The following is a 12,348-nucleotide window of genomic DNA, read 5'->3' on the forward strand; positions in this document are numbered from 1 at the left end:
CTTTCAACTCAGTTTTAATTTTGAAACATTTAACGCAAATAATTTAAATTTTCAATATTAATTATGCGTAACCAATGAACACAACACAAAATTAACCGTCTTTTTGTGATCCTAAATAGATAAAATAAAAAATTCTGAATATTTCATTATTATAAATATTTGATGATTTTATATAATTAGTAAAGGGAATGATACATGGAATAAAATAAAAGAGAGATGCGGTAGCCATGAAATTTCATAGTTATATTTTTTAATGTTAGTTTCGTGGCAGTACATTAAATAGTTACGGGTGCATTTATGATAATGATGTGTGTTGCTTAATAATTTCGAATAATTGTAATAGCGATAAAATAGAAACTCGTAGTGCCATCAAACATCGCATAAACACTAATGCAATCAATTGTACAAGAAATGCATGTTGCAATTTATTCGCTCTTTTTATGCTAGAAAAAAGTGCAAAGTAAAATTTGTGTAACTGTGTCTGAAAACAAAATCCGGCAAAAATTAAAATCTCAAATAATTTAAACATCAAATTCTGTTAAAAATTATGAAAAAATGTTAAACACGTGATAAAATATTAATAATATATTAATTATATTTTATAAGTTGAAATATATTTCGCCATTTTCCGATCAATGTGTTATTAATCGGGACTTAGCGGAATATATTTTATAAATAATTTTAAGAATTAAAATACTTTATTAATTAAATTTGTACAATGCTTATCTTGGAAAATAAATATGAAATTAACATCGCAAGACACTGATGTAAGGTACTGCATTTTCCTTTTCATTTTATTCCTGCAAATCGCAAACAAAACAGACGTAGCTGATATAAGCTGAATTTGGAAAATAAAGTATAATGTCGATAAGACTTGCTTTCATATGAATATTATATCTATATATATGTATAATATAATAATATAATAATATATAATATAAATAGCTAAAGTCACAATGTGCATTTTAATTTTTGGCATAAATCACGTTTAAAGCCTACGAACTACCATAAATTGCCCGCTGATCGGTATGTTTATTACGATATTAGAATAATATAACAAAACAAGAACGAGAAACAAATTATAATTATTACCGTTTATTAACAAATTCTAAGTCGGGATAATTCCGCGTTAGAAAACGCGAAAAAATGAATAACGAGCGAACGAATCACAGTAACGACAGTACTTTTATCATTTCACGAGTAATCAAGCCTTACACACACGTCATTACAATTATGTACACGACTTGTCGATAGACATCACACGAGCGCGACACAAAAATCGTCAGGAATCGCTGCAGCAAAAGTGAGACCACAGATTAGCAACGATCGAGCGACAAAGAGCGCGATGTTATGATTCTAACAATTTTCACAATTGATAAAGTTGAGTCAAGATTTGATCGAGTCTCGATACTTTACAAAATTTATTCTTTCGTTATTCTTAAAACTGTTGAATTTCAAAGCTTCGAACCTTAAATAAATAATTGCATGCACTTAAAACTTAACTTATTATAAGCACATTTTTGTTCTTTTCCAAAACGTACTCTTTACTAATTTGATAAAAAGTTATATTTTGCGAAAGAATAATTTTCCATTTCGATAAAAACGACATTGTCAATTCTTGCTTCCACTTTATCAACACCTACAAAAATAATTATAATAATAGTCATCTCTTTCTTTTTCTGCAGCGCATGCACTCGCTTCGTCAATTTACCAGTGTCACATCTTATTGCTAGTACGACGCGGCTTCTTTACAAAAATAATTATCTTCTCGCCTTTCCTTGAGTAAGTTCAATGTGCATTACGCTTATCCAGCATTCCAAAATCGCCCAATTTGTCGCCCTTTGTCTTCCGTTGCAAAAATTCTTGCGTTATTAATACCAATTACTAATCACTAAACGTTCGAAAATGAAGCTCAATCCTCCTACTTATTCTCTACCATAACCCTTTCGATCCTACATTGCACTCTTTAAGAAACTATTCGGTGTCACTTTCACCTCAAAGTCGCGATTTGGCTTGAGACAAACTTCCTTTAGTTATAAAACGAGACATATAAATATCAGTATAAATAAGCTAAAAAACGTCACGGGATTAATTTTCGCGCCAACACGAATGCTATTGAAGCCTCTTTCGCATCATGGAACTGAAAGGGTTGATTGAATACTCTACGTTTTACCTACAGCTAAGCTTACGCGTAAACATCCAATATAAAATAAACTACTTAAATGCATTTGGCATGTTTTGTTCTTAATTTCAAACTCATCTGCTTCAATCTTATTACACGCTATCGAACCACTATCTTGGTGCTCTTGACATAGTCATTCTCCAATCTCAAATGATTAAAGATTGATTACATCATTATCATCGATTAGCACTATCGCGCGAGATTATATATACATATATATTATTTTTACTCTAACTAAAAAGATATCTAAAAAAGGACGAATTGCAACCGGGTTTTTAATAGCTAGCAAGTCCTCCAGATTAACTCTAGAAGTTAATACTGGTAAGTGTAATTTTTATAGATATGAAATTCAATCCAGTTTTATCCTTAAAAAATCTTTTTTGCACTTTGCAATTATATATCCGTCTTTGGTCTCTTTCAGCTATTTTTCAACAATTAAAAATTGTATGGAAATATACGCAAATTAAAAAAAGTTTTACACCATTTCATTGTGTTGAATATTTTGCCAGATTTGAGGATCTCTTTCCAAATAGCGTCAACGAAAAGTATTGTAACTGCACTTTTTAACATCTTTATGATCGTTTCCCAATGCTATTTTATCACTAAAATAACTTAAAAAAATATTATAACCCTTTAATCCCTTTGTTTTATATTTAATATCTTGCTATTATCGCAACCAATAAACTGAAAAATTTAGGAAAAAAGTTATAGATATGTTATAGTTACTACATTTTTCGTTGATGCTGTTAGTCTAAATCTGGAAGTTCAAAATCTAAGAATTATGAGATCGTTTCTTCCTTTGTAAAATGTTTAGTGTCATTTCATCTAGTCCTCTATTGTTTTAAGTCCCTCATTTTAGCAATTTCAATTTAACAGAATTTAAAAAGACATGTAATTGTTCTCAACGCATGTACATAGTCATTAAGAAAGTAATTTTTGACTTCAATGAGGCTCGCTTTTTCGATCACTACGTAAAAGTATTAACTAATTTAATGATTTTAATCAATAAATATCGTAATCGCCTGATTCTTAAAGCGCTTAGACTTTGGATTTCGTCTGACGCAAATTGTACATTAATATCCACACACCTTAGGCGAATCACCTCGACTTCTCGCTGCTCGTTATCACTTTGTCCTGGTGGTGTTTAATATACCGCTTGATTTCACATGGACATTTTGCCTGTTAGATTTGCTCCTGCTGGCGATCGTCGAAGCGCCGATTACTGATCTCCGGTTCTTATCTACTTTTTCCATTCTTTCTATCTCCTCTCCATCCTTTCCTTTGCTCATCTCAGATTTTTGCGTGCGACCTGTCGCTTTGTACGTAATCCTCCCGGTCTTCGCTTCACTCTCGTATGTTTTCCTCAATGGTTGCGGAGTATAGTACAGACTGAATCGCTTTGTCCGCGCTGCCGGCTTTTGCCTCACTTCGTCGCGCAATTCATCCGTCGAGTTAAACTTCCGCGGTGTCACTTTATTGCCACCACTGCCTCCGACTTCCTCAGGCAAGCCCTTTGTTGTGCATGGAGAAAAACAACTGTATCTCTTGTTCTTAAAACTTTGAGAATCTATTTGATGACTCTTCTTATTAACGTATCTTTCGTGTCGCAACTTCACCGGTTCGTTCATGTCGCATTTGCCCATTTCTTGAACCAAATTGAATGGACTGTTGCAGTTCTTTTTATCCGGTTGGTTGTCCAATTTAGATGATCTTAACGTATTCAGCACAGCTATTCGAGTCTGCAATATCCTCGCAGCAGTCGTATTCTGAGTCTGATTGTTCACCAGCTTCGAAGAAATCGGTGAGGAATGATCATCGAGACAATTGTTCCGGTTCATGTATTGGAAACTCACATTCTCGAAGCTGTCGGTTGATTCCATACTTTGCGTCGAGCTCGATTTTTGCCCGCGTGTCAATCGTGCAAATTGTATGTTTACAAAACTGTCAGAAGTCTCGATGTCGTTGCCGGTCGAACTGTCACCTGTCAGGCTATCACTCGACGTCGACGCAGTCGCGTTGCTGTTGCGGAAGTCATCGCTGTCGAATTTGTTTTCGCGATTCAGCTTGGCGTAAAAGTTCTTCTGGTTGCATTTACTTTGCCGATTCGTGGATTTATGCGTCGACTTCGGCGTTTCGCAGTTCGAATGTATCGAACTAGTATGTATGTAACGGTACCTCGGCTCTTTTACCGAGTTTCCGTTTTTCTGATCGCCTCGATGATTCCTAGGAAACGTAACTGTCTTCTCGATGATGCTGCAACGAATCGGTGAATTACTACGATAATTGCACGTATTTAAATTCTCTGGAATGCTGTTGAGCGACGAAGTAGCGCTTTGTGATTCGAGACGACGTCGTGGCGTTTTGTTATCGTTTAAACTGTCTATTAGATCGTGCATCGATCGACTCAGACTATTGATGTCTCTCAAACAGTCGGAGCTAAGAAACACTTCATCATTTTCGTTGCTATTGCCATTGGCAAAATCGATTTCATCGTGATTCTGTTCATCCAATTTTTTTCGGGTATCGATAAATGGTGAATCATGACAGTCAATATCATTCTTCCAGTCAGCTCTTGTCTTGGTATCGTCGTCTTGTCGTTGATTGCGCTGCTTCTTGAAGTCGAATTCAAAGGTGGCCAATCTTATCGGCTTACGCTGCTGATCCCAGTATTGCTCCGCCGATGCGTCGGTGGCTGTTGCTGTTGCTGCGGTCTGCTCGCCTCCTAGAAAGCTCTGCTGATATACAGAGGCGGGACAAAAGAAAAGAAAAAGCACTGCTACAGATACAGCAAACCACTACAAAAGCTTTCTCAGTGTTGTGTTTGAAATAAAGCTGAAACAAAGCACGAAGGGAGCAGCTGGATTTCCAATCACATCACGTTCGTAAAATGGAAATTTTGTTCAGCGCATAAAACAAAGGATTATAATAAATTAGTGTTTCTCAAATAATTATAGAGATGGTTAAGAATATTTAAAACATATAATCTTTTTTTAAGAGTTTATGAAATAAATTCTATAGTTCATAGATATTCATTATTCATTATTGCTTTCTTCTCTTATAAGTATGGAATATTGTAAATATAAAATTGTTTACAAATTAAGTGATAATAAAATTAAATAAATTCAAAATTCGAATTAATTTTTTTGTTAAAAATTATTGTTGAAATTCCAATTGTCACATTTATAAAACCGCTGAACTCTTTTTCAACGTAACGTGACGTGACTAGTTGGTGAGAGTTGAAGGAATCGTGCCCAAAATAATAAATGCCATAGCGTACGTGTCGTGTAGCTAAGAACCACCCGATAATAATCTTTCTTCTTTCGATTACTGTGAAAGTGAGAGTGGAATTTTAAGCCATGCGGGTGCGACAACGCGGTGATTTCTCTAACTTGTGAAGTACAATAATAATGTCGTATGTCAATGATAATTACCGCGAGCCACGGATGATCTAGCACATCTTCTGCGCTGAATCGAAGCTCTGGCTGTGCCTGCAACATGTTCGAGATGAGTTGCTTCGCGGAATCCGATATCGTATCCCAGTATGGTGATGTGAATTCATATTGACCGCTCAGGATACGCTCAAACAGTTCCTCCTGTTCATTATCTACTGATACGAATGGCGGAAAACCACATAGGAGAATATATAGAATTACTCCGGCCGCCCATACGTCAATCTAAAAAAAACATTTTTCTATATACATGAGATTCGTTAAAGCTATAAATATTTTTCAAAAGACAAATATTTAATTTATATTAAATTTATTTTTTATTTTTTTATAAATTAAGAATTCTTATATTTTCTTTAAAAACATAATTGCCATACTTAATTACTAAATTTATTATGGCAAGTATCAATATACCTTTAAACCGTATCCAGTTTCAGCAAGGATTTCCGGTGCTACATAAGTAGGTGTACCACAGACTGTGTACAAAGGTTCTCGCACTACTTGCGCGAGTCCGAAGTCACCTAATTTCAAGCATCTAACATGACTGCCATCCATCTCAACCAGGAGATTCTCTGGCTTGACATCACGGTGTACGATATGATGTGAATGTAAGTAAGCCAACGCAGAAGTTAAATGACTAATCATCACGCTTGCCTCTGCTTCAGAGAATTTCGTTGCAACTGCGATTGCATCGAACAAATCTCCACCCTAAAAGGTATATATTTTTATATAGATACAATATTTGATTTATTGTATATATGTTTAGTTACAATTCAGTTTTAAATTAAATTAAAAATGTATTATTAATTTTAAGTTTCTTTTAATTTCAAAGACGCACCTTGACGAGTTCCATAACTAAAAATAGCTGTTCGGCAGTATCTTGTTCCGCGATCAAGCTAATTATATTGGGATGACAAACTTGTCTTAGTATTGCTACCTCACTCGCTAGCATTGTTTCTTTCCCTTGACACTTGTACTTATCCACGATTTTCATAGCGTATTCAGCACCGCTAGATCTAAAATATTATGTTTTGTATCAGATTTTTTAAATCAAATATTCAAGCTAAAAGACAAATTATAATATTGTGTTACATTTTGCTAATTGTAATTCTTTTATACAAAGTTATTTATATTGCATAATTAACTTCAATAATAATCATATTTCCCTATCTTCATAATTTGCATAAGATTTCTTTATTTAAAGTTTCCCTACTTTCGAATACTTACTTGTGGGTGCAATGTCTGACAACAGCAAAATTTCCATCTCCAATTATATGTCCTACGGTGTAATGCAACCTTAGAGGCTGTGGCAGTATCAATGATGATGGACTGGGAGTCCTGACTTGCGGTGTGGAAAGCGTTTTCTTGCCAGACTTTCTCGGCATTCGCGGCATCGGTCCGCTCTGTCGTTTGAAACTCCACGGACATCGGCGGAAACTCTGCACACATTTGCTTTCCTCGAAGTCCAGCTCGAAGTCTTCCTGTACGGACTTCTCCGGGCCGTAAGCCACAAAGATGTCGTCATTCTCGAAGAATTGTTCAAGCGAGGTCACTTGCTGACCCGACAATGTGTACACCTTCCTCACCGCTCCAGTGTCGAGTTTCACCGCCTCCGTAATCGCCTCCATCGCGTGCTCGAGGCTCGGCGCGTTGCGCTTGTTCAACAGCAATCGCATTACTTTGCGGGGCTTGGTACCGTGGCGGATCAGCGTCACTATGCGCGCCTTTACGCACAGCGGAATGGCGCTGATCTGCCTGCCGGTGCCACCGCCACCGCTGCTGGTCGCCGGCGACTGTGGCAACCCGGATAGCGAGCTTCCTCGACGGACTTTGGACGCCGAATATTCAACCTTTTTAAAGATCTCGCCCTGACCAGACACCACGTAGCACTTGCCATCCTCCAGATCGCTGACGGTCTGTATCTTGCGACCGTCCATAGTATATATCGTTCGCACGCCATTGGGCAGGGTAACGTTCGACACCAGGGCACGAGTCAGGTCGGTCGCGAGGCTATCAAAACTGCGATATCTTTCAGGCGTCACTGCCATTACCACACCTGTATAATACTTGTCTCCATTGCGGAAGAATCGAACTCTTTTGGCCTTCTTGGTCGGGGGGGTTCTGAGAACATTTAGGGTATGCCGCGACGTGATATCCAATATCCTTTCGTCTAAACTGACTATGGTGGTCGAATTCAATTCACCGCCGTCGCTCACTGAAAAGTTACCACCACTGGCCGGTGAGGCACTTTGACTCAATGGTTCCTCCATCATCCTAAAGAAATATTATTCTTATCAATGAAACATATAAATGCTACTTCTGTTTTTTTAATAGTCCTACTACAATAATTAACCTCTAGAAGCCTTACACAGTTAATACTGTCAGTAACAACAAATAATGACATTATTGATCATGTGTTAATATTGATGGATTGATGTACAACATTAATAGTAATATTGATTGTACAACATAGAGAAAACGCAATAGTATTTTCCATCATAGTTCCACAATCATGAATAATATAATCATAGAAATAATCTTAGAATATAAAAATATTGATGAACACAGTTAGTATTACTGATACAAAATTACTGATTAGTATTATTGAACATGTAGTGACCATATTAAACTCGTTTGCATCAATGTAACTTAACTTTAAACTCGGTTTAACTTGCTATTTTTTTCTCAATTTTAGAATCAGAAAAAATTAATTGATAGAAAAGATTACTTGATTCAAATAAATTCAAATGATCTATTTACATTTCAAACAAGTAAATATTACTTACTAGTTTGATAAAATTGTTATGTGAACAGCACTAATAACACATTTATTTCAATCAAGTAATTTTTTTTCTCAGTGTGCAAACAGGCCTTATTTATTAAAGTAACTGTCTTTCACATATAATAAAACATCTTAATAGATTTTACTCTGTTATGTACACGCCTGCGTGCTTGTATGTGTGTGTGTGTGTGTGTGTGTGTGTGTGTGTGTGTGTGTGTGTGTGTGTGTGTGTGTGTTGACATGCTCCTAATATAATTTATACCTCATGTATAATTAACAGAAGGAAAAAATAGTTGCTACATAACACTATGTTCAAAAGAAGAAGATAAATCTCTTGGTAAAATATTACAAATGTCGCTGCAATTCAACATTTACCACTAAAGTTTATTTTCAACATGATTTAGCAGGTACACATTATATATAACTAATACTAATCAATTCTAAAATTAAATAAAAATTTAATTGTTAATGCATAGAGCGACACATTCGAAAGAAATGCTTAGGATACATTATCCTTTATTAAGTTTTTATCTTTCAAATAACTTTCAAGTCCAGCTTTTAACATACAGTCTCAGTACAATGAAGCTATAAACCAGGCCAGGTTCTTATCTGCCGACTGATTGCAAACACGGAGTCACCTGGAGATTATCTGAGACTCTAGCCGCTGATAAATTAAACAGTCTCCGGACTGGCATTTCAGCCTTTTTTTGTCCCCTCATCGGTAATGAGTATGAGTCACACTTTAGAAAGTGCACTTGACAGATGCAGCGAGAATGGGAATTCCGCTCGGCGATCGTAAAATCGCCACCAGCTGCTACGAACGGTACGTCAGACACTAATTCACGCTTAATCGTCCGAGCATTATTATCGGGACACGAGGACAGGTGCGGACGGAGGACGGGACGTCGCCGAACGGTGCGAATGCACTTAACCTGCTCTCACCCGCACGTTTAACGGGCGCCCGGGCGCCGTCCGTCGATCCTACCATCTAGTCGCCACGATGCAAGTGGCAAGCGCGTGCATCCGTATTGTCACACTCACCTGCTCGCGACCGGAGCAGAACGTGGCCGTTCGTCTGTGATCGTGTGGACGCCGTGGGCGGTCGTTTGACAGGCGCGCGAGCAAGCCGAGCCCGAGCGTGAATCACCACCAGCGAGCTGACATTACATGCGTCGGAAGTCGGGAGTCCGGATCGGGAGTCGTGTTTGTGACCACGTGACCACGTGACGTCGCACTCTCGATACCTCGAGAGTCGCGGACCAATTCGACTTCGAGAATCGCAAGCAACATCGTGTCTTGAGGGTTGAGCCGGTTGAGGATGAGAGATCCACAGAAATTGAAGGATCCAGCAGGATCCAGTGATCAGTGAGAGTATAATCCAGTCAGATTTAGTTCGACCGGCGAGAAAACGCCTGCGGGGCAGTCCTTTTTAACGACGAGCGCCTCGACGATCTTCTATATCAGATAAGTGGCGATTTGTTCCGTCTTTTCAAACCTCCCTTTTCTCTCCCCCCTCCCTTTCCCCCCCGGCCTATCATCGGTGTCGCGCGCGCTTATTATCATCGTTATCGATGTACATACGCCGCGCCTTTTCCGCGGTTCATTTTATTATGAGCGAACGGAAAATTCGCACATATCCCCGGCTCGCTTTTCGATGCTTGATTTCGAAGCTACGCGAAGCACGGCCCGTACAATTACATTATCCCCGGAGGGGCCTTGGGGTTGAGAGGGGGGGGGGAGGCGCAAAATACGGGACGAGGATGCGGGTTGAAATGCGTCGCGACCGTCGCGACGCACCACGACCTTCATTGTGCTCCCTAACCGACCGACTGCTGGCACTGCGTAGCATGATCACGCGCCAGTCACGCCGCTACGCAGTACGCAGTGCCAACAGTCGGTCGGTTAGGGAGCACGGCGGAACTGGACGGAGCGATCAGCGAACGGTGAGTCAATTTACTTGTACGAGTATCTACTGTTTATTCGCCTCCGTATTAAATATTCGTGTTTTGTCCTAATTGCGGTCGCATAAATTGCGACTCAATAAATCGCGCATAAGCTGTTAGGATAGGAAAAATTTAGAGTTCGTGTACGCGCGCTCGGCACTCATCCCTTCGCCAGGTATGCCAACAGACGAGATTAATGTGCTTTTCGAGGTATTGACCGACTGTACGTATATACATTGGCATCATAGTTATGGTCATGTTGTAGAGATGGCGGTTACTTTCCAGCTACGACACAAGTCGACACTGTAACACAGTGTCCATTAATGTAAGAGAAAAAATTTTAGTTGTTTTACTCACACTAATGTGTTACACAGTGTCGACTTGTGTCGTAGTTGAAAAGCACCAGGCGTATAGCGTTTCGAAAAAGACTTTTTGTCCTCTTCTTTCTTTTGATTTTCTCGTAAAATCTATCCAAGTTTTTTTTAAGCGTACTTTTATTTTACGGAAGGATTGCGATTTTCTCTTTGTTTGTCGACATTTTGTTGGGTTCTTGCAAATTTTGAAAATTGAAAAATTTGTTTAAGATTTAAGAATAATAATTTTAATAGTTTAGATTTTTTTTATTTTTTCCCAATACAAACTATTGATAAAAAATATGTAAAAACTAATTATTATTAATTAATAGTATTAATAACTGAACAAAGATCTAATAATTATTGTTAATATTTCAATTTATATATAAAACACATATTTTTCTTTCCAGCATTTTTTGATTTATAACAAAAAAATTTATTAAAAATTTTTCTTGATTTTATTGTTTGTATATATTTACTACAACAAACTCTTCTTCTTTTAAATATTTCCATTTATTGTTCTGAAACTATATCCTATAACAAACCAATTTCAGACATGTCTACTATCTTCACACAAAAAAATGATGAATCCGAAAATCCGTACAAACAGTAAGCTTCAGTAATATAAAATGCTTTCATAGTACTTTAACAAAAACTTGAAAGGCAAAGATTAATATCACTAATATAATTTCGATGAATTTAAAAACTTTAAATACACGCAGAAATTAAGATCCTTATTTATAACATGATAAATGTGTGAAAAAGTATACTTGAAGAAGTTTTTTTTCTTTTTTTCGTATATTTTCATCACACTGGTAATTGAAATCAACGAAATGATATCGCTAATCCTTAGCTAGAAGGATCGCTTTTTCGCTTCTTCGCTTCTTTGTTCGTACCTGGCGCGCAGGCAAACGGAAAGGCAGGTAACCGTGGTCACCAGGTAACTCACACAGCTCCGATGCGACGAAGGAGAGGGGCCGACGCAGGTCGAGCGAGGTGGCGGTGTTCTCCGTCACGGCATCGGCCTGCAGTCTCGTTCGGCGGGCGTTCGTCGTCGGTCGAAGCTGGTGCGCGCGCGGGTGCGAAGGTAAAAGAGTGGAAACCAGAGAGTGGAGAACGCACCGCGGAGCGGGAAGTTATTTTTTCACGGCGTGCGAAAGTGCGAGCGGGAAAATATACGGGCAGGGGGTGAGGAAGCAGAATGTTCAGAGCGTGAGAGGACAAGAGACGACGGGAAGAAGGGTGTCGGAAAAAAAAGGATTCGGAGCCGGAAAATGCGGACGCGACACGTCGTGGCAGGTGAGTCAGGTCCCCCTCCTGCGCGGTCGCGGTTGCGGTCGCCATCGCTCCTCCGTGTGAGCGTCGCGGGGCCCCGACGGCGTCCAGACGCGAAACCTTGGCGAAGAGACGTGAATAAATTCGCCGTTTCAATCCGCGTCGATCCGCTGAAATCCTGAAAATTAGATCCTCGCTCTGGGAATGCGACTAACGGATCGAGCGATCTACGAAATTGTGATTCACCGTGGATCCTGAACATAAACGCGATGTAAACGATGATCTAAAGTGACTCACGGGAGATCCTGAATCGATGCTGCAGCTGTAGCTTTATTAACGCTACACTTACTTAATATTAAATATTTCT

At 38.5% G+C, this 12,348-nt stretch overlaps 2 protein-coding genes across 4 annotated transcripts in view; one reads left to right on the forward strand and one right to left on the reverse strand.

Moving 5' to 3' along the window:
- Positions 1 to 221: 221 nt before the first annotated feature.
- LOC105207674 (serine/threonine-protein kinase GL21140) lies at positions 222 to 9,634 on the reverse strand. Of its 2 annotated transcripts, none has more exons than XM_011177246.3 (6): positions 9,452 to 9,634; positions 6,856 to 7,902; positions 6,467 to 6,644; positions 6,043 to 6,336; positions 5,614 to 5,856; positions 222 to 4,914 (listed from the first exon to the last, which is right to left on the reverse strand). In XM_011177246.3, exons 2-6 carry the CDS (start codon positions 7,899 to 7,901, stop codon positions 3,307 to 3,309), a joined length of 3,369 nt encoding a protein of 1,122 aa, XP_011175548.2. In that variant the 5' UTR covers position 7,902; positions 9,452 to 9,634; the 3' UTR covers positions 222 to 3,306. The 2 variants fall into 2 exon arrangements, with proteins under 2 accessions (XP_011175548.2, XP_011175547.2); XM_011177245.3 differs by having other exon boundaries at positions 222 to 4,917.
- LOC105207675 (protein crumbs) overlaps positions 9,156 to 12,348 on the forward strand; it is a 42,635-nt gene continuing 39,442 nt past the window's right edge. Inside the window, exon 1 of one of the 2 annotated variants that reach the window (XM_026133993.2) lies at positions 9,156 to 9,233. In XM_026133993.2, coding sequence (XP_025989778.2) covers positions 9,173 to 9,233 — 61 coding nt within the window. In that variant the 5' untranslated portion in view covers positions 9,156 to 9,172. Of the gene's footprint in view, positions 9,234 to 11,714; positions 12,006 to 12,348 lie in introns of those variants that run through there. The other variant, XM_011177247.3, reaches the window with a different exon arrangement.

The sequence above is a fragment of the Solenopsis invicta genome, chromosome 14, assembly GCF_016802725.1.
Source record: "Solenopsis invicta isolate M01_SB chromosome 14, UNIL_Sinv_3.0, whole genome shotgun sequence".
Classification (NCBI taxonomy): Eukaryota; Metazoa; Arthropoda; class Insecta; order Hymenoptera; family Formicidae; genus Solenopsis; species Solenopsis invicta.